We start from the raw sequence: 26,635 nt of genomic DNA on the forward strand, positions 1-26,635 counted from the left end.
GGTGCGGAGTGCACGTGGCTAAACGAAACGGAACCAATAATGAAGGGGCGTGGCCATTGCGGAGGCGTGGCCAACGGAACAAGGACCAACCAATCCCCATAATCCGTCCTGAGGGGGCGGAGCTAAGTCATGGTCATTGGTCCACAGGCTGGACCAATCAGGGCTGGAGAAGAGGAGTTGGAGTGGGCCAAGTGAGATAATCAACCAATCCGCGCCTCCCGTTGTGAGTGGGCGTGGCCACACCAGGCCTCGCCCTCTCCCTTCCCCACCCAATCCCGAACAAGCCGGTGGGCGTGGCCAACCCTTCCCAACCAATCCCAACCGAGCAGGGGGGCGTAACCAACTCTCCCTCAGCACCACCCGTCGCGTGGCAGTGACGCACTTCCGGTTCCGCCCGCACTTCCGGGTTCTTCGCCCGCCGCCGCTCCCGGCGCTTCAAAAACCCCAAAAAACCCCAAAAAAACCCAAAAAATCCCCCAAAAAAACCCCGAAAACCGCGAGAATGGCGCAGTACAAGGGCGCGGCCAGCGAGGCGGGCCGGGCGCTGCAGCTGATGAAGAAACGGGAGCGGCAGCGCGAGCACATGGAGCAACTGCGGCTGCGCATCCAGGAGGTGGGGGCGGGGGCCAAGGGGGCGGGGCCAAGGGGGCGGGGCTAAGAGGGCGGGGCTAAGAGGGCGGGGCTAAGAGGGCGGGGCTAAGGGGGGGTTTGGGGTCTTTGGGGAGTGGGGGGGGTAGGGGTTGGTAGGGGGGGGAGGGATGGGGTTTGGGGGCGATTTTTGGGGGGGGATTTTGGGGACATTTGGGCGGTTTGGGGGGGATTTGGGGGGCCCTGGGGGGTTTGGGTAGAACTGGGGGGATTTGGGGCCATTTTGGGGATCCTAGGGGGGATTTTGGGGGGGAAATTTTGGGGAAATTTTAGGGGGGTTCTTGGAGAGTTTGAAGGCGTCTGGGGCGGATTTTGGGGAGGCGATTTTGGGGAAATTTGGGGTTCCCGGCCTCTGGGAGTGGTTTTGGGGGGGATTTTTGGGGATCCCAGCAGGGACTGGGGGAAATTTGGGGATCTCAGGGGTGATTCTGGGTGGTGTTTTGGGTTTTGAGGGGAATTTGGGGGGAATTTGTGGTTTTGGGGAGGAATTTAGGGAATCCTGGGGGGATTTGAGGGAGATTTAGGGGTGCCCAGGGAGGATTTGGTGGGTCCTGGGGGGAATTTTGGGGGATTTGGGACGATTTTGGGGGGTCCCAGAGGGGTTTTTGGGTGGATTTTGGGGGTTTTTGGGGTTTTTGGGGTGTCTGAGGCCGTCCCTCCCCAGGAGAACATCATGAAGTCCAACATTGATAAGAAATTCTCGGCTCACTACGACGCCGTGGAGGCCGAGCTGAAATCCAGCACCGTGGGTGAGGAGGGGCCCAAAACCACCCAAATTCAGCCCAAAATTCACCCCAAAATCTGCTCCAAATTCACCCCAAAATCTGCTCAAAATTGAGCACAAGAACTGCCCAAAATTTAGCCCAAAATCTGCCCAAAATCACCCCAAAAATCGTCCCAAATGTCATCCAAAGCCACCCCAAAATTCACCCAAATTCAGCCCAAAATTCAGCCTGAAATTCATCCCAAATTCGCCCCAAAATTCAGCCAAATTCTGCCAAGGTCACCCCAAAATTTGCCCAAATTCACTCAAAAATTCGCCCCAAAATCTGCCCAGTCACCCCAATATCATCTCAGAATCTTCCCAAATTCACCCCAAAATTCATCACAAAATCCAGCCAAAATCACCGCAGAATTTACCCCAAAATTCACCCCAAAATCTGCCCAAAATTCATCATAAAATCATCACAAAATCTGCCCAAAATTCACTCCAAAATCTGCCCAAAATTCATCATAAAATCTGCCCAAAGTCACCCCAAAATTCACCCCAAATTCATCACAAAACTTGCCCCAAAATCACCCCAAAATTCATCTGAAATTCACCCCAAAATCTGCCCAAAGTCACCTCAAATTTTATCCCAAAATCTGCACAAAATTCACCTGGAATTCATCCCAGAATCTGCCCAAAGTCACCCCAAATTTTATCACAAAATCTGCCCAGATTCACCCCAAAAATTCACCCTAAAGTTACCCAAAATTCCACTCAAATTCACCCCAAAATTCACCCGAAATTCATCCAAAAATTCACCCCGGATTCCCCCAAAGTCACCCCAAAATCCATCCCAAAATCTGCTCAAAGTCACCCCAAAATTCACCTGAAATTCATCCCAAATTCACCCCAAAATTCGGCCAAAGTCACCCCAAATTCATCACAAAATCGTCACAAAACTTGCCCCAAAATTCACCTGAAATTCACCTGAAATTCATCTCAAAATCCAGCCAAAGTCACCCCAAAGTTACCCCCAAAGTCTGCCCAAAGTCTCCCCAAATTCATTCCAAAATTCACCCCAAAATTCATCAAAAAATCTTCGCAAAATCCAGCCCAAATTCACCCCAAAATCTGCCCAAAGTTACCCCGAAATTCACCCCAGATTTACCCCAAAATCATCTCAAAATTCATCTGAAAACCCACCCCAAAATTCAGCCAAATTCACCCAAAGTCACCCCAAGTTCACCCCAAAATCTGCCCAAATTTACTCCAAGATTCACCCCAAAATTCATCCCAAAATCTGCCCAGATTCACCCCAAAATTCACCCTAAAGTTACCCAAAAATCCACTCAAATTCACCCCAAAATTCACCCGAAATTCATTCAAAAATTCACCCAAAATCTGCCCAAATTCACCCCAAAATTCATCCCAAAATCTGCTCAAAGTCATCCCAAAATTCACCCCAAAATTCACCCCAAAATCTGCCCAGATTCACCTCCAAAAAAAAACCTCCTCACCCTAAAGTTACCCAAAATTCCACTCAAATTCACCCCAAAATTCACCCGAAATTCATTCAAAAATTCACCCCGGATTCCCCCAAATTCACCCCAAAATTCAGCCCAAATTCATCACAAAATCTGCCCCAAATTCAGCCCCAAAATTCACCTGAAATTCATCCCAAATTCACCCCAAAATTCACCCCAAAGTCACCCCAAATTCATCACAAAATCTGCCCAAATTCACCTTGAAGTCACCCCAAAATTCATCCCAAATTCACCCCAAAATCTGCCCAAACTCACCCCAAAAGTCACCTGAAATTCATCCAAATTCACCCCAAAATCTGCCCAAAATTCACCCAAAGTCACCCCAAGTTCACCCCAAAATTCATCCCAAAATCTGCCCAAAATTCATCCCAAGTTCACCCCAAAATCTGCCCAAGTTTACTCCAAAATTCATCCTGAAATTCCCCAAAATTCACCCCAAATTCACCCCAAAATCTGCCCAAAACTCACCCCAAAATCCACCCTTAAATCTTCCCAAAGTCCCCCCAAAATCCACTCAAATTCGTCCCAAATTCCCCAAAATTCACCCCAAAATTCGCCCTTTTTACGTCCCCCCTTGAGGGACACTTCAGGGACTGTCCCCAGGGGGTGGTGGCACTCAGGGCTTGGTGACAATGTCCCCAATGATGTCCCCAGGGTTGGTGGCACTGTCCCAAATGTCCCCAGTGATGTCCCCAGTGATGTCCCCAGTGATGTCCCCAATGTCCCCAGGGCTGGTGGCACTGTCCCCGATGATGTCCCCAATGGTGTCCCCAGTGTCCCCAGTGTCCCCAGTGATGTCCCCAATGTCACCAGGGTTGGTGACACTCAGGTGTTGATGACAATGTCCCCAATGATGTCCCCGGGGCTGGTGGCACTGTCCCTGATGATGTCCCCAATGGTGTCCCCAATGTCCCCAGTGATGTCCCCAATGATGTCCCCAGGGCTGGTGGCACTCAGGGGTTGGTGGCACTGTCCCCAATATCCCCAATGTCCCCAATGTCCCCAGTGATGTCCCCAATGTCACCAGGGGTTGGTGACACTCAGGTGTTGATGACAATGTCCCCAATGATGTCCCCAGGGGTGGTGGCACTGTCCCCGATGATGTCCCCAATGATGTCCCCAGTGGTGTCCCCAGGGCTGGTGGCACTCAGGGCTTGGTGACAATGTCCCCAATGGTGTCCCCAATGTCCCCAGGGGTGGTGGCACTGTCCCTCATGGTGTCCCCAATGTCCCCAGGGGTTGGTGACACTCAGGGGTTGGTGTCAATGTCCCCAATGATGTCCCCAATGTCCCCAGTGATGTCCCCAAGGTTGGTGGCACTGTCCCCAGTGATGTCCCAAATGATGTCCCCAGGGCTGGTGACACTCAGGGATTGGTGGCACTGTACCCAATGTCCCCGATGATGTCCCCAATGTCCCCAATGATGTCCCCACTGTCCCCAGGGTTGGTGACACTCAGGGATTGGTGACAATGTCCCCAATGATGTCCCCAATGGTGTCCCCAATGTCCCCAGGGCTGGTGGCACTCAATGACATGAAGGCCAAGCAGGAGGCTCAGGGAGGCTCAGGGCTGTCCCCAGGGTTGGTGGCACTGTCCCCGATGATGTCCCCAATGTCCCCAATGATGTCCCCAGGCTTGGTGACACTCAATGACATGAAGGCCAAGCAGGAGGCTCAGGGATGTCCCCAATGTCCCCAATGATGTCCCCAATGGTGTCCCCAGGGTTGGTGACACTCAATGACATGAAGGCCAAGCAGGAGGCTCAGGGCTGTCCCCAATGTCCCCAATGTCCCCAATGATGTCCCCAATGTCCCCAGGGTTGGTGACACTCAATGACATGAAGGCCAAGCAGGAGGCTCAGGGCTGTCCCCAGGGCTGTCCCCAGTGTCCCCAATGTCCCCAATGATGTCCCCAGGGTTGGTGACACTCAATGACATGAAGGCCAAGCAGGAGGCTCAGGGCTGTCCCCAGGGTTGGTGGCACTGTCCCTGATGGTGTCCCCAATGTCCCCACTGTCCCCAGGGTTGGTGACACTCAATGACATGAAGGCCAAGCAGGAGGCGCTGGTCAAGGAGCGCGAGAAGCAGCTGGCGAAGAGAGAGCAGAGCCGGGAGCTGCAGCTGTGAGAGAAACCCCAAAAACACCTCAAAAACACCCAAAAAACCAACCCAAAACCAACCCCAAAATCACCCAAAATCACCCCAAAAATCACCCAAAAAGCAACCCCAAAATCACCCCAAAAACACCCCAAAAATCAGCCTAAAACACCCCAAAATCACCCCAAAAACCAACCCAAAATCAGCCTAAAATCACCCAAAAAACCAACCCCAAAATCACCCAAAAAGCAACCCCAAAATCACCCCAAAATCACCCAAAATCACCCAAAAACACCCAAAAAACCAACCCAAAACCAACCCCAAAATCACCCCAAAATCACCCCAAAATCACCCAAAAACCAACCCCAAAAACACCCAGCCTAAAATCACCCAAAAACACCCCAAAAATCAGCCTAAAACAACCCAAAATCACCCCAAAAACACTCCAAAAACGCCCAAAAACCAACCCAAAAACCAACCCAAAAACACCCCAAAAACACCCCCAAAATCACCCCAAAAACACCCCAAATCACCCCAAAAACACCCCAAAATCACCCCAAAAATCACCCAAAATCACCCAAAAATCACCCAAAAATCACCCAAAAACCAACCCCAAAATCACCCCAAAATCACCCAAAAAAACAACCCCAAAATCAGCCCAAAATCACCCAAAAACCAACCCCAAAATTACCCCAAAAACACCCCAAAATCACCCCAAAAATCAGCCAAAAACTACCCAAAATCACCCAAAAACCAACCCCAAAATCACCCAAAAAACCAACCCAAAATCAGCCGAAAATCACCCAAAAAACCAACCCCAAAATCACCCAAAATCAGCCCAAAAATCACCCCAAAATCAGCCTAAAACAACCCAAAAATAACCCCCAAAATAATCCAAAAATAGCCTGAAAGCAATCCCAAAATAACCTCAAAATAACCCCCAAAATAGCCAGAAATAACCCCAAAATCACCCCAAAAACACCCCAAAATCACCCAAAAAGCAACCCCAAAATCACCCAAAAAGCAACCCCAAAATCAGCCTAAAACAACCCAAAAATAACCCCAAAATAATCCAAAAATAGCCTGAAAGCAATCCCAAAATAACCTAAAATAACCCAAATAACCAAATAACCCCAAAATAACCCCAAATACCCCAAAATAGCCCAAAAGAACCCCTTGAAAATCCCCAAAAAATCCCCTGAAAATAACCCCAAAAATCCAATCCCCAAAATGACCCAAAATGACCCAAAATGACCCAAAATAGCCCAGAACCTTTCAGGACTGATCCCAGTTCCCTCCCAGTTTGATCCCAGTCCCCCCCAGTCCCTCCCAGTTTGATCCCAGTCCCCCCAGTCCCATTCCCAGTCCAATTCCCAGTCCCCCCAGTCCATCCCAGTCCCATTCCCAGTCACATTCCCAGTCCCTCCCAGTCCATCCCAGTTCATTCCCAGTCCCTCCCAGTTGCTCCCAGTTTGTTCCCAGTCCCTCCCAGTTTGTTCCCAGTTGCTCCCAGTTTGTTCCCAGTTGCTCCCAGTCCCTCCCAATTGCTCCCAGCCCATTCCCAGTCCCATTCCCAGTCCCTCCCACTCCATCCCAGTTTGTTCCAGTTTGTTCCCAGCCCATTCCCAGTGTTCCAGTCCCTTCCAGTCCCATTCCAGTCCCCCCCAGTCCACCCCAGTCCCTCCCAATTCCCTCCCAGTTTGTTCCCAGTGCCCCCAGTTCATTCCAGTCCCTCCCAGTCTCTCCCAGTCCATCCCAGTTTGATCCCAGTCCCCCCCACTCCCCCCAGTTTGATCCCAGTCTCTCCCAGTCCCCCCCAATCCCCTTCCACTCCCTCCCAGTCCCTCCCAGTCCCTCCCCAGTCCCTCCCCAGTCCCTCCCCAGTCCCTCCCAGTCCGTCCCAGTCCATTCCCAGTCCCTCCCAGTCCATTCCCAGTCCCTCCCAGTCCCCCCCAGTCCCCCCAGCCCATTCCCAGTCCATCCCAGTCCCTCTCCCAGTGCTCCCAGTCCCTCCCAGTTTGTTCCCAGTTTGTTCCCAGTCCCTCCCAGTCCCATTCCCAGTCCCATTCCCAGTCCCATTCCCAGTCCATCCCAGTCCCTCCCAGTCCATCCCAGTGCTCCCAGTCCCATTCCCAGTCCCTCCCAGTCCCTCCCCGTCCCCCCCAGTCCATCCCAGTTTGATCCCAGTCTCTCCCAGTCCCCCCAATCCCCTTGCAATCCCTCCCAGTCTCTCCCAGTCCCTCCCAGTCCCTCCCACTCCCTCCCAGTCCCATTCCCAGTCCCTCCCAGTCCCTCCCAGTCTTATCCCAATTCCATCCCAGTTTGTTCCTAGTCCCCCCCACTCCATCCCAGTCCCTCCCAGTCCCCCCAGTCCCCCCAGTCCCTGCCAGTCCCCCCAGTCCCATTCCCAGTCCCTCCCAGTCCATCCCCAGTTTGCTCCCAATCCCCTCCCAGTGCTCCCAGTCCCTCCCCGTCCCCCCCAGTCCATCCCAGTTTGATCCCAGTCTCTCCCAGTCCCCCCAATCCCCTTGCAATCCCTCCCAGTTCCTCTCCCAGTCCATCCCAGTCCCCCCCCAGTCCCCCCCCAGTCCCCCCCAGTGCTCCCAGTCCATCCCAGTCCCATTCCCAGTCCCTCCCAGTTTGATCCCAGTCCCTTTCCCAGTCCCCCCCAGACCAATCCCAGTCCATCCCAGTCCCATTCCCACTCCCTCCCAGTCCCTCCCAGTCCCCCCCAGTCCCATTCCCAGTCCCTCCTAGTTTGTTCCCAGTTTGTTCCCAATCCACTCCCAGTCCCTCCCACTCATCCCAGTTTGTTCCAGTTTGATCCCAGTCCCTCCCAATCCCCTCCCAGTCCCATTCCCAGTGCTCCCAGTCCCCCCAGTCCATTCCCACTCCCCCCCAGTCCCCCCCAGTGCTCCCAGTCCATCCCAGTCCCCCCCAATCCCCTCCCAGTCCCCCCCAGACCGATCCCAGTTTGATCCCAGTCCCTCCCAGTCCCTCCCAGTCCCTCCCACTCCATCCCAGTTTGTTCCCAGTTTGTTCCCAGTCCATCCCAGTCCCTCCCAGTCCGTTCCCAGTCCCTCCCAGTCCCCCCCAGTCCCTCCCAGTCCCTCCCAGTCCCTCCCAGTCCATCCCAGTTTGATCCCAGTCCCTCCCAGTCCCTCCCAGTCCATCCCAGTTTATCTGCAGGAAGCTGGAGCGCCAGCGCGAGCGGCAGCGCAAGCAGGAGGCGCAGAGGAAAATCAGCTCCCTGAGCTTCAGCCTCGGCGAGGAGGAGGAGGAGGAGGACGAGGGCGATGAAGGTCGGGGGGGCTGAGAAACACGGGGGGGTCCCAGAGGGAAAATTTGGGGGGTTTGGGGGGGTCCCTGGGGGAAATTTGGGGGGTCCCAGGGGGAATTTTGGGGTTTTTGGGGGGTCCCAGATGGGATTTTTGGGAGTCCCTGGGTGGGATTTTGGGGGGTCCTGGGGGGGGATTTGGGATTTTTGAGGGGATTTTGGGGGTCCCTGGGGGAGTTTTGAGGGGGATTTGGGGTTCCCTGGGTGGAATTTGGGGGGTCCTGGGGGAGATTTTGGGATTTTTGAGGGGATTTTGGGGGTCCCAGATGGGGTTTTGGGGTTCCCTGGGTGGAATTTGGGGTCCCTGGGGAGGATTTTTGGGGGGTCCAAGGTGAAGTTTTGGGTTCCTGGGGGGGATTTGGGGGTCCCAGATGGGACTTTGGGGGTCCCTGGGGAGGATTTGAGATTTTTGAGGGAATCTTGGGGGTCCCTGGGGAGGATTTTGGGGGGTCCTGGGGGGGGGATTTGGGATTTTTGAGGGAATTTTGGGGGTCTCAGATGGGACTTGGGGTTCCCTGGGTGGGATTTTGGGGGGTCCTGGCGGGTTTGGGGGGGATTTTGGGGTCCCTGGGGAGGATTTTGGGGGATCCTGGAGGGGGGATTTGGGATTTTTGAGGGAATTTTGGGGGTCTCAGATGGGATTTTGGGGTCCCTGGGGAGGGATTTTGGGGTCCTGGGGGGGAAATTTTGGGGTTTTTGGGGTTCCCAGGGTGAAATTTGGGGTTCCCAGGGTGAAATTTGGGGTCCCCTGGGGGGGATTTTGGGGTTCCTGGGGAGGATTTTGGGGGTCCCAGATGGGATTTGGGGGGTCCAAGGGTGGAATTTAGGGAGGGGTTTTGGGGTTCCCTGGGTGGAATTTGGGGTTTTTAGGGGAATTTTGGGGTTCCCAGGATGGGCTATTTGGGGGTATTTGGGGGTTATTTTTGGGGTTATTTTGGGTTATTTTTAGGTTATTTTGGGATTATTTTCAGGCTATTTTTGGATTATTTTTGGGGTTATTTTTGGGGTTATTTTTAGGTTATTTTGGGATTGCTTTCAGGCTATTTTTGGATTATTTTTGGGGTTATTTCTGGCTATTTTGGGGGTTATTTTTAGTTATTTTTAGGTTATTTTGGGATTATTTTCAGGCTATTTTTGGATTATTTTGTGGGTTATTTCTGGCTATTTTGGGGGTTATTTTGGGTTATTTTGGGAATATTTTCAGGGTATTTTTAGATTATTTTGTGGGTTATTTCAGGCTATTTTGGGTTATTTTTAGGTTATTTTCAGGCTATTTTTGGATGAATTTTGGGGTCCCAGATGGGATTTTTGGGGTTCCTGGGGCGAATTTTGGGCTTCTCAGGATGAAATTTGGGGTTCCTGGGGGGGATCCCCCATTTCTGACCCCTCCCTGTTCCCCCCCCAGCCCCCGAGGAGGCCCCAAAAAAGCGAAAATTGGGCAAAAACCCCGACGTGGACACGAGCTTCCTGCCCGACAGGGACAGAGAGGTGGGGACGGGGTTTGGGGGGGCCTGAGGGGATTTTGGGGGGTCCTGGGGGATTTTGGGGGGTCCTGAGGGGATTTTGGGAGATTTTGGGGGGTCCTGAGTGGATTTTAGGGGGATTTTTGGGGGGGTTTTTGGGAGAATTTGGGTGGGTTTGGGGGGGTTTTGGGGGGATTTTTGGGGGGAATTTGGGGCATTTTGGGGGGTCCTGGGGGGGATTTGGGGGTCCTGAGTGGATTTTGGGGGAATTTTGGGGGCATTTGGGGGGTCCTGGGGGCGTTTGGGGGGTCCTGAGTGGATTTTGGGGGCGCCTGGGGGATTTTGGGGGGGTTTTGGGAAGATTTTGGGTGGATCCTGAGGGGATTTTGGGGGGGAATTTGGGGCATTTTGAGGGGGTTTGGGGGGTCCTGGGGGATTTTTGGGGGGGTTTTAGGGAGATTTGTGTGGGTTTGGGGGGAATTTGGGGGGTCCTGGGGGGAATTTGGGGCATTTTGGGGGAGAATTTGGGGGGTCCTGGGGGGGTTTGAGGGGTTCTGAGTGGATTATGGGGAGATTTGAGGGGAGTTTGGGGGGTCCTGAGTGGATTTTGGGGGGATTTTGGGGGGATTTTGGGTGGGTTTGGGGGCAATTTGGGGCATTTTGGGGGGTCCTGAGTGGATCTGGGGAGGATTTTGGGGGCTTTTGGGGGGTGATTTTTGGGGGATTTTGAGGGGGTTTGGGAGGATTTTGGGGGTCCTGGGGGGGTTTGGGGCGTCCAGGGGGGATTGGGGGGGTCCTGAGTGGATTTTAGGGGAATTTTAGGGGGAGTTTGGGAAGATTTTGGGTGGGTTTGGGGGAATTTGGGGGGTCCTGAGTGGATTTTGGGGTCCTGGGGGGGATTTAGGGGGGATTTGGGGGGTCCTGAGTGGATTTTTGGGGGGATTTTTGGGGGCATTTGGGGGGTCCTGGGTGGGATTTGGGGGTCCTGGGGGATTTTGGGGGGTCCTGGGAAGATTTTGGGTGATTTTGGGGGTCCTGAGTGGATTTTAGGGGGATTTTAGGGGGGGTTTTAGGGAGAATTTGGGGGATTTTGGGGGCATTTTGGGGGGGTTTCGGGAGGTTTTGGGGGGATTTGGAGAATTTTGGGGGGTCCTGGGGGGGATTTTGTGGCGTTTTGGGGGGGTCCTCAGGGGTTTTGGGGGGCATTTTGGGGGCATTTTGAGGGGGTTTGGAGGTTCTGGGGGGATTCTGGGGATTTTTGGGGGGGTTTTGGTATGATTTTGGGTGGATTTGGGGGATTTTGGGGGGTCCTGGGGGGGTTTTGGGGGAGATTTAGGTGGGTTTGGGGGAATTTGGGGGGGTCCTGGGGGGAATTTGGGGCATTTTGGGGGGGTTTGGGGGGGTCCTGAGTGGATTTTGGGGGGATTTTGAGGGGGGTTTGGGGGGATTTTGGGGGTGGATTTTGGGGGGGTCCTGGGGGGGTTTTGGGGGGTCCTGAGTGGATTTTAGGGGGATTTTTGGGGGGCTTTTAGGGAGAATTTGGGTGGGTTTGGGGGGGATTTTGGGGGGTCCTGAGGGGATTTTGGGAGTCCTGGGGGGGTTTTGGGGGGTCCTGAGGGAGATTTGGGGGGTCTTGAGTCGATTTTGGGGGGATTTTGGGGGATTTTAGGGAGATTTAGGTGGGTTTGGGGGCATTTTGGGGGGTCCTGAGTGGATTTTAGGGGGATTTTTGGGGGGGAATTTGGGAGAATTTGGGTGGGTTTGGGGGGATTTTGGGGGTCCTGGTGGGATTTTTGGGGGGGGTTTAGGGAGGAATTTGGGGCATTTTGGGGGAGAATTTGGGGGGTCCTGGGGGGGTTTGAGGGGTTCTGAGTGGATTATGGGGAGATTTGAGGGGAGTTTGGGGGGTCCTGAGTGGATTTTGGGGGGATTTTGGGGGGATTTTGGGTGGGTTTGGGGGCAATTTGGGGCATTTTGGGGGGTCCTGAGTGGATCTGGGGAGGATTTTGGGGGCTTTTGGGTTTTGGGGGGTGATTTTGGGGGGATTTTGAGGGGGTTTGGGAGGATTTTGGGGGTCCTGGGGGGGTTTGGGGCGTCCAGGGGGGATTTTGGGGGGTCCTGAGTGGATTTTAGGGGGATTTTAGGGGAGTTTGGGAAGATTTTGGGTGGGTTTGGGGGAATTTGGGGGGGTCCTGAGTGGATTTTGGGGTCCTGGGGGGGATTTAGGGGGGATTTGGGGGGTCCTGAGTGGATTTTTGGGGGGATTTTTGGGGGCATTTGGGGGGTCCTGGGTGGGATTTGGGGGTCCTGGGGGATTTTGGGGGGTCCTGGGAAGATTTTGGGTGATTTTGGGGGGTCCTGAGTGGATTTTAGGGGGATTTTAGGGGGGGTTTTAGGGAGAATTTGGGGGATTTTGGGGGCATTTTGGGGGGGTTTCGGGAGGTTTTGGGGGGATTTGGAGAATTTTGGGGGGTCCTGGGGGGGATTTTGTGGCGTTTTGGGGGGGTCCTCAGGGGTTTTGGGGGCATTTTGGGGGCATTTTGAGGGGGTTTGGGGTTCTGGGGGGATTCTGGGGCATTTTTGGGGGGGTTTTGGGAAGATTTTGGGTGGGTTTGGGGGGATTTTGGGGGGGTTTAGGGAGATTTAGGTGGGTTTGGGGGGAATTTGGGGCATTTTGGGGGGGGTTTGGGGGGTCCTGGAGGGGATTTTGGGGGGTTCTGAGTGGATTTTGGGGGGGATTTTGAGGGGGTTTGGGGGGATTTAGGGGGGTCCTGGGGGGTTTTGGGGGGGTCCTGGAGTGGATTTTAGGGGGATTTTTGGGGGGGTTTTAGGCAGAATTTGGGTGGGGTTTGGGGGGATTTTGGGGGGTCCTGAGTGGATTTTAGGGGGATTTTTGGGGGAGTTTGGGAAGATTTTGGGTGGGTTTGGGGGGGAATTTGGAGAATTTTGGGGGGGGTCCTGGGAAGATTTTGGGTGGATTTGGGGGGATTTTGGGGGGTCCTGAGGGAGATTTGGGGGCCCTGGGGGGGTTTTGGGGGGGATTTGGGAGGGTCTGAGGATTTTTGGGGGGGTTTTAGGGAGATTTAGGTGGGTTTGGGGGCATTTTGGGGGGGTTTTGGGAAGATTTTGGGTGGGTTTGGGGGGATTTTGGGGGGTCCTGGGGGGTATTTGGGGGTCCTGGGGGAGTTTTGGGGGGTCCTGGTGGGATTTTTGGGGGGGGTTTAGGGAGGAATTTGGGGCATTTTGGGGGAGAATTTGGGGGGTCCTGGGGGGGTTTGAGGGGTCCTGAGTGGATTTCGGGGGGTCCTGGGGGGATTTTGTGGAGTTTTGGGGGAATTTGGGGGGGAATCCTGGGGGGATTTCAGGGGTCTTTGAGGGGATTTGGGGGATTTGGGAGGGGATTTTGGGGGATTTTGAGGGGGTTTAGGTGGATTGGGTTATTTTGGATTCTTTTGGGGTCATTTTGGGTTATTTTTGGGTTATTTTGGGCTAGTTGGGGTTGTTTTTGGGGTTATTTTTGGGTTATTTTGGGGGTTTTTTTGGGTTATTTTTTGGGTTATTTTTGGGGATATTTTGGGGGTTTTTTTGGGGGATATTTTGGGGTTTTTTTGGGTGATTTGGATATTTTTGGTGATATTTTTGGGAATATTTTGGGATATTTTTGGGTTATTTTTGGGGATATTTTGGGTTATTTTTGGGGATATTTTGGGTTATTTTGGGTTATTTTGGGTTATTTTTGGGGATATTTTGGGATATTTTGGGTTATTTTGGGTTATTTTTTGGGCTCATTTTGGGTTATTTTTGGGTTATTTGGGTTATTTTTGGTTATTTTGGATATTTTTGGGTTATTTTTGGCTGTTTTGGCTCTGCCCCAGGAGGAGGAGAATCGGCTGCGGGAGGAGCTCAGGCAGGAGTGGGAGGCCAAGCAGGAGAAGATCAAAAGTGAGAGAAATTTGGGGAATTTTGGGCGATTTTGGGCAATTTTGGGGTGGATTTTGGGGCAGATTTAGGGTCAGTTTTGAGTTGATTTTGAGGTGATTTTGGGGTGATTTTGGGGCGGGATTTGGGTCAATTTTGAGGTGATTTTGAGGTGTTTTTGGGGTGATTTTGAGGTGATTTTGGGGCGGATTTAGGGTCAGTTTTGGTGTAATTTTGAGGTGATTTTGGGGTCAATTTTGGGGTGATTTTTGGGCTGATTTTGGGGCCATTTTTGGGGTGATTTTGGGGTTATTTTGGGGCAGATTTAGGGTCAATTTTGAGGTGATTTTGAGGTGATTTTGGGCCATTTTTGGGGTAATTTTGGGGTGGATTTTGGGGCGGATTTTGGGGTCAATTTTGAGGTGATTTTGAGGCATTTTTGGGGTGATTTTGATATAATTTTGAGCGGATTTAGGGTCAGTTTTGAGGTGATTTTGAGGTGATTTTTGGGGTAATTTTGGGGTGGATTTTGGGGCAGATTTAGGGTCAGTTTTGAGGTGATTTTGAGGTGATTTTGGGCCATTTTTGGGGTAATTTTGGGGTGGATTTTGGGTCAATTTTGAGGTGATTTTGAGGCCATTTTTGGGGTGATTTTGATATAATTTTGAGCGGATTTAGGGTCAGTTTTTGAGGTGATTTTTGGGGTGGATTTTGGGGCGGATTTTGGTCAATTTTGAGGTGATTTTGAGGTGATTTTTGGTCGATTTTGGGCTGATTTAGGGTCAGTTTTGGGGTGATTTTGGGGTGATTTTGGGGGTGATTTTGAGGTGATTTTGGGGCGGATTTAGGGTCAGTTTTGGGGGTGATTTTGGGGTGATTTTTGGGGTGATTTTGAGGGTGATTTTGGGCGGATTTAGGGTCAGTTTTGAGGTGATTTTTGGGTCCATTTTGGGCTGATTTAGGGTCGATTTTGAGGTGTTTTTGGGGTGATTTGAGGTGATTTTGGGGCGGATTTAGGGTCAATTTTGGTGTAATTTTGAGGTGATTTTGGGGTGATTTTTGGGCTGATTTTGGGGCCATTTTTGGGGTGATTTTGGTGTAGTTTTGGGGCGGATTTTGAGGTAATTTTGAGGTGATTTTGGGGTTTTTTTGGGGTGGATTTTGGGGCGGATTTTGGGTCAATTTTGAGGTGATTTTGAGGTGATTTTTGGGGTGATTTGGGGGCGGATTTAGGGTCAGTTTTGAGTTGATTTTGAGGTGATTTTTGGGTCGATTTTGGGTCAATTTTGAGGTGATTTTGAGGTGATTTTTGGGGTGATTTTGAGGTGATTTTGGGGCGGATTTTGGTCAATTTTGAGTTGATTTTGGGGCGGATTTTGGTCAATTTTGAGGTGATTTTGGGGTGATTTTTGGAGTAATTTTGGTGTAATTTTGGGGCGGGTTTAGGGTCAGTTTTGGGGTGATTTTGAGGTGATTTTGGGTCAATTTTGGGCTGATTTTGTGCTGATTTTTGCCCCTCTGTCCCCCCAGATGAGGAGATCGAGATCACCTTCAGTTACTGGGACGGCTCCGGGCACCGGCGCACGGTCAAGGTGGGGATTTGGGGTCATTTGGGGAATTTTGGGGCCATTTTGGGGGATTTTGGGGCCATTTTGGGGGATTTTGGGTCATTTGGGGGGATTTGGGGTCATTTTGGGAAATTTGGGCTCATTTTGGGGGATTTGGGGCCATTTTGGGAAATTTGGGGTCATTTTGGGAAATTTGGGGTCATTTTGGGGGATTTGGGGCCATTTTGGGGAAATTTGGGGTCATTTTGGGGAATTTGGGGTCATTTTGGGAAATTTTGGGTCATTTTGGGGGATTTGGGGCCATTTTGGGGGATTTGGGGCCATTTTGGGAAATTTGGGGTCATTTTGGGGGATTTGGGGCCATTTTGGGAAATTTGGGGCCATTTTGGGGAATTTGGGGTCATTTTGGGGGATTTGGCGCCATTTTGGGGGATTTTGGGTCATTTTGGGCGATTTGGGGTCATTTTGGGGGGATTGGGGTCATTTTGGGAAATTTGGGGTCATTTTGGGGAATTTTGGGTCATTTTGGGTGATTTTTGGGTGTTTTGGGGGGGGATTTTTGGGGTGATTTTGGGCTGATTTTTGGGCAGATTTTTTGGTGATTTTTTGGTGATTTTTGGGGTTCCTGGATGATTTTTTGGGGTGATTTTACGTTGATTTTTTGGTGTTTCTGGGGCTATTTTTGGGTGGATTTTTGGGGTGATTTTGGGGTGATTTTTGGGTTGATTTTTGGTGGATTTTGGGGTGATTTTTGGGTGATTTTCTGTTGATTTTTGGGTGTTTTTTGGGGGATTTTTGGGGTGGTTTTGGGGGGATTTTTGGGCAGATTTTTCGGTGATTTTGGGCTGATTTTTGGAGTTCCTGGATGATTTTTGGGGTGATTTTTGGGGTGGCTTTTGGGCTGATTTTTGAGACTTTTGTGGTGATTTTGGGCTGATTTTTGAGGTGATTTTGGGCTGATTTTGAGGTGGATTTTTGGGCTGATTCTGGGTAATTTTTGGATGATTTTCGGGGTGATTTTGGGGGAGATTTTAAGGGTTCCCAGGTGATTTTTGGGTGATTTTTGGTGGATTTTGGGGGGGATTTTAGGGTGATTTTTGGGGTTCCTGGATGAGTTTTGGGGTAATTTTATGTTGATTTTTGGATGTTTTGGGGCTATTTTTGGGCAGCTTTTTGGGTGATTTTTGGGGTGATTTTGTAGTGGATTTTTGGGGTTTTGGGATGATTATAGTCGTGATTTTGAGGTGGATTTTTGGGTGGTTTTGGGGCTATTTTTGGGTGTTTTTTGGGTGATTTTGGGGGGATTTTGGGGCAGATTTTGGGGGAGATTTTAAAGATTCCCAGGTGATTTTGGGGGTGATTTTTGGTGGATTTTGGGGTAATTTTTGGGGTGATTTTATGTTGATTTTTGGGTATTTTTGGGGGGGATTTTTGGGTTGATTTTGGGTTGATTTTTGGGCAGATTTTTGGGCAGATTTTTGGAGTTCCTGGATGATTTTTGGGCTGAATTTTGAGGCTTTTGTGTTGATTCTTGGGGTGATTTTGGGTTATTTTTGAGGTGATTTTGGGTGATTTTGTAGTGGATTTTTGGGCTGATTTTTGAGGTGATTTTTGGATGATTCTTGGGGTAATTTTTGAGGTGGATTTTTGGGCTGATTTTTGGATTATTTTGGGTAATTTTTGAGGTGATTTTTGGGCTGATTTTGGGTAATTTTTGAGGCGATTTTTGGGCTGATTTTGGGTAATTTTTGGGGTGGCTTTTTTGTTGATTCTTGGGGTGATTTTGGGTTATTTTTGAGGTGATTTTGGGTGATTTTGTAGTGGATTTTTGGGCTGATTTTGGGCTGATTTTGGGTCATTTTTGGGGTGGATTTTTGGGGTGATTTTGGGCTGATTTTGTAGTGGATTTTTGGGCTTTTGGGATGATTATGGCCGTGATTTTGAGGTGATTTTTGGATGATTTTTGGGCTGATTTTGGGGGTGATTTTGGGGGAGATTTTAAAGATTCCCAGGTGATTTTGGGGGTGATTTTTGGTGGATTTTGGGGTAATTTTTGGGGGGGTTTTTGGGTTGATTTTGGGGTTATTTTTGGGCAGATTTTTGGAGTTCCTGGATGATTTTTGGGCTGAATTTTGAGGCTTTTGTGTTGATTCTTGGGGTGATTTTGGGTTATTTTTGAGGTGATTTTGGGTGATTTTGTAGTGGATTTTTGGGCTGATTTTTGAGGTGATTTTTGGATGATTCTTGGGGTAATTTTTGAGGTGGATTTTTGGGCTGATTTTTGGATTATTTTGGGTAATTTTTGAGGTGATTTTTGGGGTGATTTTGGGCTGATTTTGGGGTGGATTTTCGGGGGTGATTTTGGGTGATTTTTGATTTTGGGCTGATTTTGGGTCATTTTTGGGGTGGATTTTGGGCTGATTTTGGGGTAATTTTTGGGCTGATTTTGGATGATTCTTGGGGTGATTTTTGGGGTCCCCCTGCCCAGATGAAGAAGGGGAACACCATGCAGCAGTTCCTGGGTGATTTTTGAGGTGATTTTGGGCTGATTTTTGGAGTTCCTGGATGATTTTTGGGCTGATTTTTGAGGCTTTTGTGTTGATTCTTGGGCTGATTTTGGGTTATTTTTGAGGTGATTTTTGGGCTGATTTTGGGTTAATTTGAGGTGATTTTGGGGTGGATTTTTGGGCTGATTTTGGGTAATTTTTGGGGGGGCTTTTTTGTTGATTCTTGGGGTGATTTTGGGTTATTTTTGAGGTGATTTGGGGTGATTTTGTAGTGGATTTTTGGGGTGATTTTGGGCTGATTTTGGGGTGGATTTTTGGGCTTTTGGGATGATTATAGCCGTGATTTTGAGGTGGATTTTTGGGTGGTTTTGGGGCTATTTTTGGGTGATTTTAAGGGTTCCCAGGTGATTTTGGGGGTGATTTTTGGTGGATTTTGGGGTGATTTTGGGGTGATTTTTGGAGTTCCTGGATGATTTTTTTGGGGTGATTTTACGTTGATTTTTGGGTGTTTCTGGGGCTGTTTTTGGGCAGATTTTTGGGTGATTTTTGGGGTGATTTTGGGGGAGATTTTAAGGGTTCCCGGGTGATTTTTGGTGGATTTTGGGGTGATTTTATGTTGATTTTTGGGTGTTTTTTGGGGTTTTTTGGGGGGATTTTTGGGCTGATTTGGGGTAATTTTTGGGGTGAATTTTTGGGCTGATTTTGGGCTGATTTTGGGGGTGATTTTTGGGGTCTCTCAGATGAAGAAGGGGAACACCATGCAGCAGTTCCTGCAGAAAGCGCTGGAAATTCTGCGCAAGGATTTCAGTGAGCTCCGGTGAGGGGGGGCTGGGGGCACAAATGGGGATTTGGGGGGGCCCAAAGGGGATTTGGGGGGTCCTGGGGGGTCCCAAATGGGATTTGGGGGGTCCTTGAGAGATTTGGGGGGTCCCAGAGGGGATTTGGGGGGTCCTGGGGGGGTTTTGGGGGTCCCAAATGGGATCTGGGGGGGCCAAAGGGGATTTGGGGGGGTCCTGGGGGGTTTGGGGGGTCCTGGGGGGTCCCAAAGGGGAATTGGGGGGTCCCAGGTGGGGTTTGGGGGGTCCCAAATGGGATTTTGGGGGGTCCTTGAGAGGTTTGGGGGATCCTGGAGGGTCCTAGGAGGGATTGGGGGTGGTCCTGGGGGTCCTTGAGTGGATATGGGGGTGCTGGGGGGTCCCAAATGGGATGTGGGGGGTCCTAAGTGGGATTGGGGGGTCCTGGGGGATTTGGGGGGTCCCAAGTGGGATTTTGGGGGGTCCCAAATGGGATTTTGGGGGGGCCCAAAGGGGATTTGGGGGATCCTGGGTTATTTTGGGGGGGTCCCAAGTGGGATTTTGGGGGGGATCTTTGAAAGGTTTGGGGGTCCTGGGGGGTTTTGGGGGGGTCCCAGGTGGGATTTTGGGGGGGTCTTTGAGAGGTTTTGGGGTCCTGGGGGCGTTTTGGGGTCCCAGGGGTGGTTTTGGGGTATTTTGGGGGTCTCTGGGGTATTTTGGGGGGGTTTGTATGGAATTTTGGGGTATTTTGGTGTATTTGGGGGTATTTTGGGGGTTTTTGGTGTATTTTGGGGTTTTTGGTGTGTTTTGGTGTATTTTGGGGGGGCTTGTGTGGAATTTTGGGGTATTTTGGGGTATTTTGGTGTATTTTGTGGGTATTTTGGGGTATTTTGGGGGTACTTTGGTGTATTTTGGGGGTTTTGGGTGTGTTTTGGGTTATCTTGGGGTATTTTTGGGTATTTGGAGGGGGGGTTGGGTGTATTTTGGTGTGTTTTGGTGTATTTTGGGGTATTTTGGTGTATTTGGGGGTTTTTGGTGTATTTTGTTGTATTTTGGGGGGTTTTGGTGTATTTTGGGGTATTTTAGGGGGTTTTGGTGTATTTTGGGGGTATTTGGGGGTTTTTGGTGTATTTTGGGGGTATATTGGTGTATTTTGCTGTATTTTGGTGTATTTTGGGGGTTTTTGGTGTATTTTGGGGGTTTTGGGGTATTTTGGGGTATTTTGGGGGTATTTTGGGTTTATTTTGCTGTATTTTGGGGCATTTTGTGGTGATTTTTGCTGTCTTTGGGCCGGTTTCGGGGGGTGATGTTTTTGGGGCCGTTCCCGTTGGTTTTTTTGGGGTCCCTGAGCCGTTTCCCGCAGCTCGGCGGGGGTGGAGCAGCTCATGTACATCAAGGAGGATCTGATCATCCCCCACGTGAGACAGCCCCGCCCCCAGCCCTTAGCCCCGCCCCCTCCCCCTGAGCCCCGCCCCCTCCCCTGAGCCCCGCCCCTCCCCCTGAGCCCCGCCCCCACGTGAGACCTCCCCGCCCCCACCCCCTGAGCCCTGCCCCAGCCCCGCCCTCACGTGAGACAGCCCCGCCCCCAGCCCCGCCCCCAGCCCCTGAGCCCCGCCCCCACCCCTGAGCCCCGCCCCCACATGAGACAGCCCCGCCCCCAGCCCTGCCCCCACCCCAAGCCCCCTCCCCACGTGAGACAGCCCCGCCCCGTCCCCGCCCTCAGCCCCGCCCCCTCCCCGCCCTTAGCCCCGCCCCATCCCCGCCCTTAGCCCCACCCCTGAGCCCCGCCCCACCCCTGCCCCGCCCTCTCCCCTGAGCCCCGCCCCCATGTGAGACAGCCCCGCCCCACCCTGCCCTTTGCCCTGTCCCCACCCCTGAGCCCCGCCCCCTCCCCGCCCTTAGCCCCGCCCTGCCCTTAGCCCCGCCCCCCCGATCACCCCCCCTGCCCCACCCCCCGAGCCTTTCCCTTCTATTTTGGCCCCTCCCCCACCATTTAAGCCCCTCCCCCAATTCCTCAGCCCCTCCCCCACAGTTTGGGAGCCCCTCCCCCATCTCCTCCCCCCCCCCCTTTCAGCCTCTCCCTTGAATTTTGGCCCCTCCCCCCCTCCTCCCTTGCAGCCCCGCCCCCATTTCTGAGCTCCTCTCCCAAAGCCCCTCCCCCAACCTTTGGCCACTCCCCCTCCCTCTGGCTCCGCCCCCTCTGACCCCCCTGGCCCCTCCCCCACAGCACCACAGCTTCTACGACTTCATCGTCACCAAGGCCCGCGGGAAGAGCGGTGAGTGACGTCATCAACGGCGGCCGTGACGTCATCAAGGGGCTGTGACGTCACCAAGGGGTTGTGATATCATCCACATGGGATGTGATGTCATCAGTGGGTGCTGTGACATCATTTGGGATATGATGTAATTGCGGGGGATGTGACGTCATTATTTGGTCGGTGATGTCATTGTTGGGTGTGATGTCATCGTCGGGGCTGTGACATCGTCAGTGGGGCTGTGACGTCATTGTTTTGGGATGTGACGTCATCGTTGGGTGCTGGCTTCGATTATTTGGGCTGTGACGTCACAATCAAGGGCTGTGACGTCATCAGTGGCTCTGACATCACCATTTGGGGTTGTGACGTCATTGCTGTGGCCGTGACGCCATCGTCCCGGGCTATGACATCATCATCAGGGCTCTGACATCATAACCGAGGGCTGTGACGTCACCCTAGGGGGGGCAGTGACGTCATCAGGGGCTGTAATGACATCGGGGGCGGCTGTGATGTCATCAGGGCTATGACGTCATCATGTAGGGCTATGACATCATCAGGGTGAGGGGAGGCTTTGACATCATCACGGGGGGCTGTGACATTATAACGGGAGGCTGTGACGTCATGGAAGAGGGTATGACATCATTGTTGGGGGCTGTGACGTCATCGCCGGGACACCACCGTGGGTGTGGCGTTGATGACGTCACGGTGACGTCACCGCCCCTCCCCCAGGGCCGCTGTTCAATTTCGACGTGCACGAGGACGTGCGGCTGCTCAGCGACGCCACCGTGGAGAAGGACGAGGTAACGCCCACGGTGACGTCATCGCCCCACCCCCGGGCTGTGACGTCATCGCCCGGGCCCGGCACTGACGTCATCGCTCTCCTTTCATTGCATGGCTCCTCCGTGGATGACGTCACTGCTCGATGACGTCACGCCCGGATCGATGGCATCGCTCCGTGCTCAATGACGTCACGGCCCAATCAATGACATCACTCTCCAATTGATTACGTCACACCCCGTTGATGACGACGCTCCTCGTCGATGACATCACCGTCCCCAATCGATGACATCACCCCCAATTAATGACATCACCCCCAATTGATGACATCACCTCACACCGATGACGTCAATCCCCAATCAATGACATCACCCTCAACCACTGACATCAATCCCTGACCAATGACATCACTCCTAATTGATGACATCATCCCCAATTGATTGTGTTGATTCCAATAATGACGTCACACCTGACTGATGACATCACCCCTCACTTATGACATCACCTCTCCATGACATCTCCCCTAACTGATGACATCACACCCTATTTGATGACATCACCACCCTGACTGATGACATCGATCTCTGATCGATGACATCACTACTAATTGATGACGTCACCCCCTACTGGTGACGTCACCCCAACCAATGACGTTGATCCTCAACAACGACATCACCCCCAATTGATGACATCACCCAAAATCGATGACGTCACCCCAAATCGATGAGGTCAACCCCATTTAATGACATGACCCCAATCGATGACATCACCCCCAATCAATGACATCACCCCCAAATCGATGACATCACCCCCAACTGATGACATCACCCCAATCAATGACATCACTCCTAATTAACGGCCTCACCCTACTGATTACATCATCCCAAAAATCTGTGACATCACCGCGAACCGATGACATCACTCCCGACTGATGACATCACCCCGTCTACAACAACAACCTTTCATCTATGACATCATCCCCCAAACCATGACGTCAATCCCCAACCAATGACATCACATCCGACCAATGACATCAATCCCCAATTGATGACATCACATCTGACCAATGACATCACCTCAATCGATGACATCACCCCCGACTGATGACGTCATTCCCAATCAATGACATCACCCCCGACTGATGACGTCACCCCAATTAATGACATCACCCCGACTGATGACATCACCCTGTAATCAATGACATCACTCCTAATTAATGGCCTCGCCCTACTGATTACATCATCCCAAAATTGATGACATCACTCCCTACCGATTACATCACCCCCCTCTACGACATCAACCTTTCATCTATGACATCATCCCCCAAACCATGACGTCAATCCCCAACCAATGACATCACCCCTTACCAATGACATCAATCCCCAATTGATGACATCACATCTGACCAATGACGTCACCCCCAATCGATGCCGTCACTCGGGCCCCGTTGATGACGTCACGATGACGTCACGGTGACGTCACAGTCGCACGCCGGGAAGGTGGTTCTGCGCTCGTGGTACGAGAAGAACAAGCACATCTTCCCTGCCAGCCGCTGGGAGCCCTTCGACCCCGAGAAACGCTGGGACAAGTACACGGTCAGGGCAGCCCCGAAACCTGCCCGGAGCACCCCAAAATATCCCGGAAAATAGCCCCAAAATATCCCGGAAATAGCCCGGAAATAGCCCTAAAATCACCCCAAAACCAGCCCGGAAATAGCCCCAAAATATCCCTGAAATAGCCCGGAAATATCCCAAAAATCACCCCAAAAATATCCCTGAAATATCCCCAAAATAACCCCAAAAAGATCCCCGAAATCACCCCAAAAATATCCCTGAAATATCCCTGAAATCACCCCAAAAATATCCCTGAAATCACCCTAAAAGAACCCCAAAAATGTCACTGAAATATCCCTGAAATAACCCCAAAATATCCCCAAAATCACCCCAAAAATATCCCTGAAATATCCCCCAAATCACCCCAAAAATATCCCTAAAATATCACAAAATATCCCTGAAATCACCCCAAAATATCCCTGAAATATCCCCAAAATCACCCTAAAACCACCCCAAAAATATCCTCAAAATCACCTCAAAAATATCCCTGAAATATCCCCCAAATCACCCCAAATAACACCGAAATAACCCCCAAAATCACCCCAAAAATATCCCGGAAATATCCCCAAAATCACCCCAAAAATATCCCTGAAATATCCCAAAAAATATCCCTGAAATATCCCCAAAATCACCCCAAAAATATCCCTGATATCCAGGAAATACCCCCTAAAATCCCCAAAATCTACCCCTAAAATAACCCCCAAAATCACCCCAAAAATATCCCTGAAATATCCCCAAAATCACCCCTGAAATATCCCTGAAATATCCCCAAAATAACCCCAAAATATCCACAAAATCACCCCAAAATTACCCCAAAAATATCCCTGAAATATCCTTAAATCACCACAAAATCACCCCAAAACTATCCCAAAAATATCCCCAAAATCACCCCAAAAATATCCCTGAAATATCCCTGAAATCACCCCAAAAATATCCCTGAAATATCCCTGAAATCACCCCAAAAATATCCCCAAAATCACCCCAAAATAACCTGAAATATCCCTGAAATCACCCCAAAAATATCCCTGAAATATCCCTGAAATAACCCCAAAATATCCCCAAAATCACCCCAAAAATATCCCTGAAATATCCCCCAAATCACCCCAAAAATATCCTAAAATATCACAAAATATCCCTGAAATCACCCCAAAATATCCCTGAAATATCCCCAAAATCACCCTAAAACCACCCCAAAAATATCCTCAAAATCACCTCAAAAATATCCCTGAAATATCCCCCAAATCACCCCAAAATAACACCGAAATAACCCCCAAAATCACCCCAAAAATATCCCGGAAATATCCCCAAAATCACCCCAAAAATATCCCTGAAATATCCCAAAAAATATCCCTGAAATATCCCCAAAATCACCCCAAAAATATCCCTGATATCCAGGAAATACCCCCTAAAATCCCCAAAATCTACCCCTAAAATAACCCCCAAAATCACCCCAAAAATATCCCTGAAATATCCACAAAATCACCCCAAAAATATCCCTGAAATATCCCCAAAATCACCCCTGAAATATCCCTGAAATATCCCCAAAATAACCCCAAAATATCCACAAAATCACCCCAAAATTACCCCAAAAATATCCCTGAAATATCCTTAAATCACCACAAAATCACCCCAAAACTATCCAAAAATATCCCCAAAATCACCCCAAAATCACCCCAAAAATATCCTGAAATATCCCTGAAATCACCCCAAAAATATCCCTGAAATATCCCTGAAATCACCCCAAAAATATCCCCAAAATCACCCCAAAATAACCCTGAAATATCCCTGAAATCACCCCAAAAATATCCCTGAAATATCCCTGAAATAACCCCAAAATATCCCCAAAATCACCCCAAAAATATCCCTGAAATATCCCCCAAATCACCCCAAAAATATCCCTAAAATATCACAAAATATCCCTGAAATCACCCCAAAATATCCCTGAAATATCCCCAAAATCACCCTAAAACCACCCCAAAAATATCCTCAAAATCACCTCAAAAATATCCCTGAAATATCCCCCAAATCACCCCAAAATAACACCGAAATAACCCCCAAAATCACCCCAAAAATATCCCGGAAATATCCCAAAAAATATCCCTGAAATATCCCAAAATCACCCCAAAAATATCCCTGAAATATCCCCAAAATCACCCCAAAAATATCCCTGATATCCAGGAAATACCCCCTAAAATCCCCAAAATCTACCCCTAAAATAACCCCCAAAATCACCCCAAAAATATCCCTGAAATATCCCCAAAATCACCCCTGAAATATCCCTGAAATATCCCCAAAATAACCCCAAAATATCCACAAAATCACCCCAAAATTACCCCAAAAATATCCCTGAAATATCCTTAAATCACCACAAAATCACCCCAAAACTATCCCAAAAATATCCCCAAAATCACCCCAAAATCACCCCAAAAATATCCCTGAAATATCCCTGAAATCACCCCAAAAATATCCCTGAAATATCCTGAAATCACCCCAAAAATATCCCCAAAATCACCCCAAAATAACCCTGAAATATCCACAAAACCACCCCAAAAATATCCCTGAAATATCCTTAAATCACCACAAAATCACCCCAAAACTATCCCAAAAATATCCCCAAAATCACCCCAAAATCACCCCAAAAATATCCCTGAAATATCCCCAAAATCACCCCAAAATAACTCTAAAAATATCCAGGAAATACCCCCTAAAGTCCCCAAAATCTACTCCTAAAATAATCCCAAAAACCCCAAATTCACCCCAAAATAACAGCAAATAACCCCAAAATAATCACCCCAAAATATCCCTGAAAAAGCCCCCAAATAATCCCAAATCTCCTCAAAATCTCCTCAAATCCCCTCAAAACGATCCCAAAATCCCCGAAATTCAGCCCAAATTCTCCCAAAATGCCCCCAAACCATCTCAGATCCCCAAAATGCCCCAAACTCACCCCAAAATTTCCCCCCTGGGACCCCAGAATTGGGAGGAGCCTGGGGGCGGGGCCATAGGGGGAGGAGCCAAAGGGGGCGGGGGGCCATCAGGGGCGGGGCCTCAGAGGGAGAGGTGGAGATGGAGGCGGGGCCATGGAGGGAGGGGCGGAGATGGGGGCGGGGTCATGGAGGGAGGGGTGGAGATGGGGGCGGGGCCATGGAGGGAGGGGTGGAGATGGGGGCGGGGCCATGGAGTGGCAGAGAATGGGGAGGAGCCAAAAGTGGGGAGGAGCTTAAAAGGGGGCGGGGGCTCTGTGTGTGGGCGTGGCCTCATCTGACCCCTCCCCCCAGATCCGCTGATGCCGAAGGAGCCCCTGGACCCCGCCCCCCATGGATGGGGGAGGGGCTTTGCCCGCCCCTCCCCCCCCTCTGTGCCCCATCCCCTCCCCTCCCCCACCTCAATAAAAACCGAACCCAGA

General features: G+C 50.6%; 1 protein-coding gene and 2 long non-coding RNA genes across 3 annotated transcripts; 2 read left to right on the forward strand and 1 right to left on the reverse strand.

The window, feature by feature from the left end:
• The first annotated feature begins 361 nt into the window (after positions 1-361).
• FAM50A (family with sequence similarity 50 member A) lies at positions 362-26,635 on the forward strand. Its single transcript, XM_071419451.1, has 13 exons — positions 362-613; positions 1,313-1,397; positions 4,924-5,023; positions 8,187-8,299; positions 9,740-9,822; positions 13,673-13,739; positions 15,246-15,307; positions 18,531-18,607; positions 19,948-20,002; positions 20,812-20,860; positions 21,569-21,639; positions 23,101-23,211; positions 26,508-26,635. Exons 1-13 carry the CDS (start codon positions 503-505, stop codon positions 26,514-26,516), a joined length of 993 nt encoding a protein of 330 aa, XP_071275552.1. The 5' UTR covers positions 362-502; the 3' UTR covers positions 26,517-26,635.
• LOC139586221 (uncharacterized) lies at positions 15,679-17,261 on the forward strand. The gene is made up of 3 exons (XR_011677521.1): positions 15,679-16,968; positions 17,003-17,184; positions 17,229-17,261. It is a non-coding gene; the product is annotated as an uncharacterized lncRNA (long non-coding RNA).
• LOC139586220 (uncharacterized) lies at positions 22,564-23,104 on the reverse strand. Its single transcript, XR_011677520.1, has 2 exons — positions 22,824-23,104; positions 22,564-22,692 (listed from the first exon to the last, which is right to left on the reverse strand). It is a non-coding gene; the product is annotated as an uncharacterized lncRNA (long non-coding RNA).

Source organism: Agelaius tricolor, unplaced genomic scaffold, assembly GCF_023055355.1.
Source record: "Agelaius tricolor isolate 1412-34295 unplaced genomic scaffold, bAgeTri1.0.p SCAF_109, whole genome shotgun sequence".
NCBI classification, from domain to species: Eukaryota; Metazoa; Chordata; class Aves; order Passeriformes; family Icteridae; genus Agelaius; species Agelaius tricolor.

Excerpts from the sequence above, each read along its gene's own strand:
- FAM50A (XM_071419451.1), top strand. The coding sequence starts at position 503 with ATGGCGCAGTACAAGGGCGCGGCCAGCGAGGCGGGCCGGGCGCTGCAG. Across the intron at positions 614-1,312 it reads TGCGGCTGCGCATCCAGGAG|GAGAACATCATGAAGTCCAA; the intron begins GTGGGGGCGGGG and ends GTCCCTCCCCAG. Across the intron at positions 9,823-13,672 it reads TGCCCGACAGGGACAGAGAG|GAGGAGGAGAATCGGCTGCG; the intron begins GTGGGGACGGGG and ends GCTCTGCCCCAG.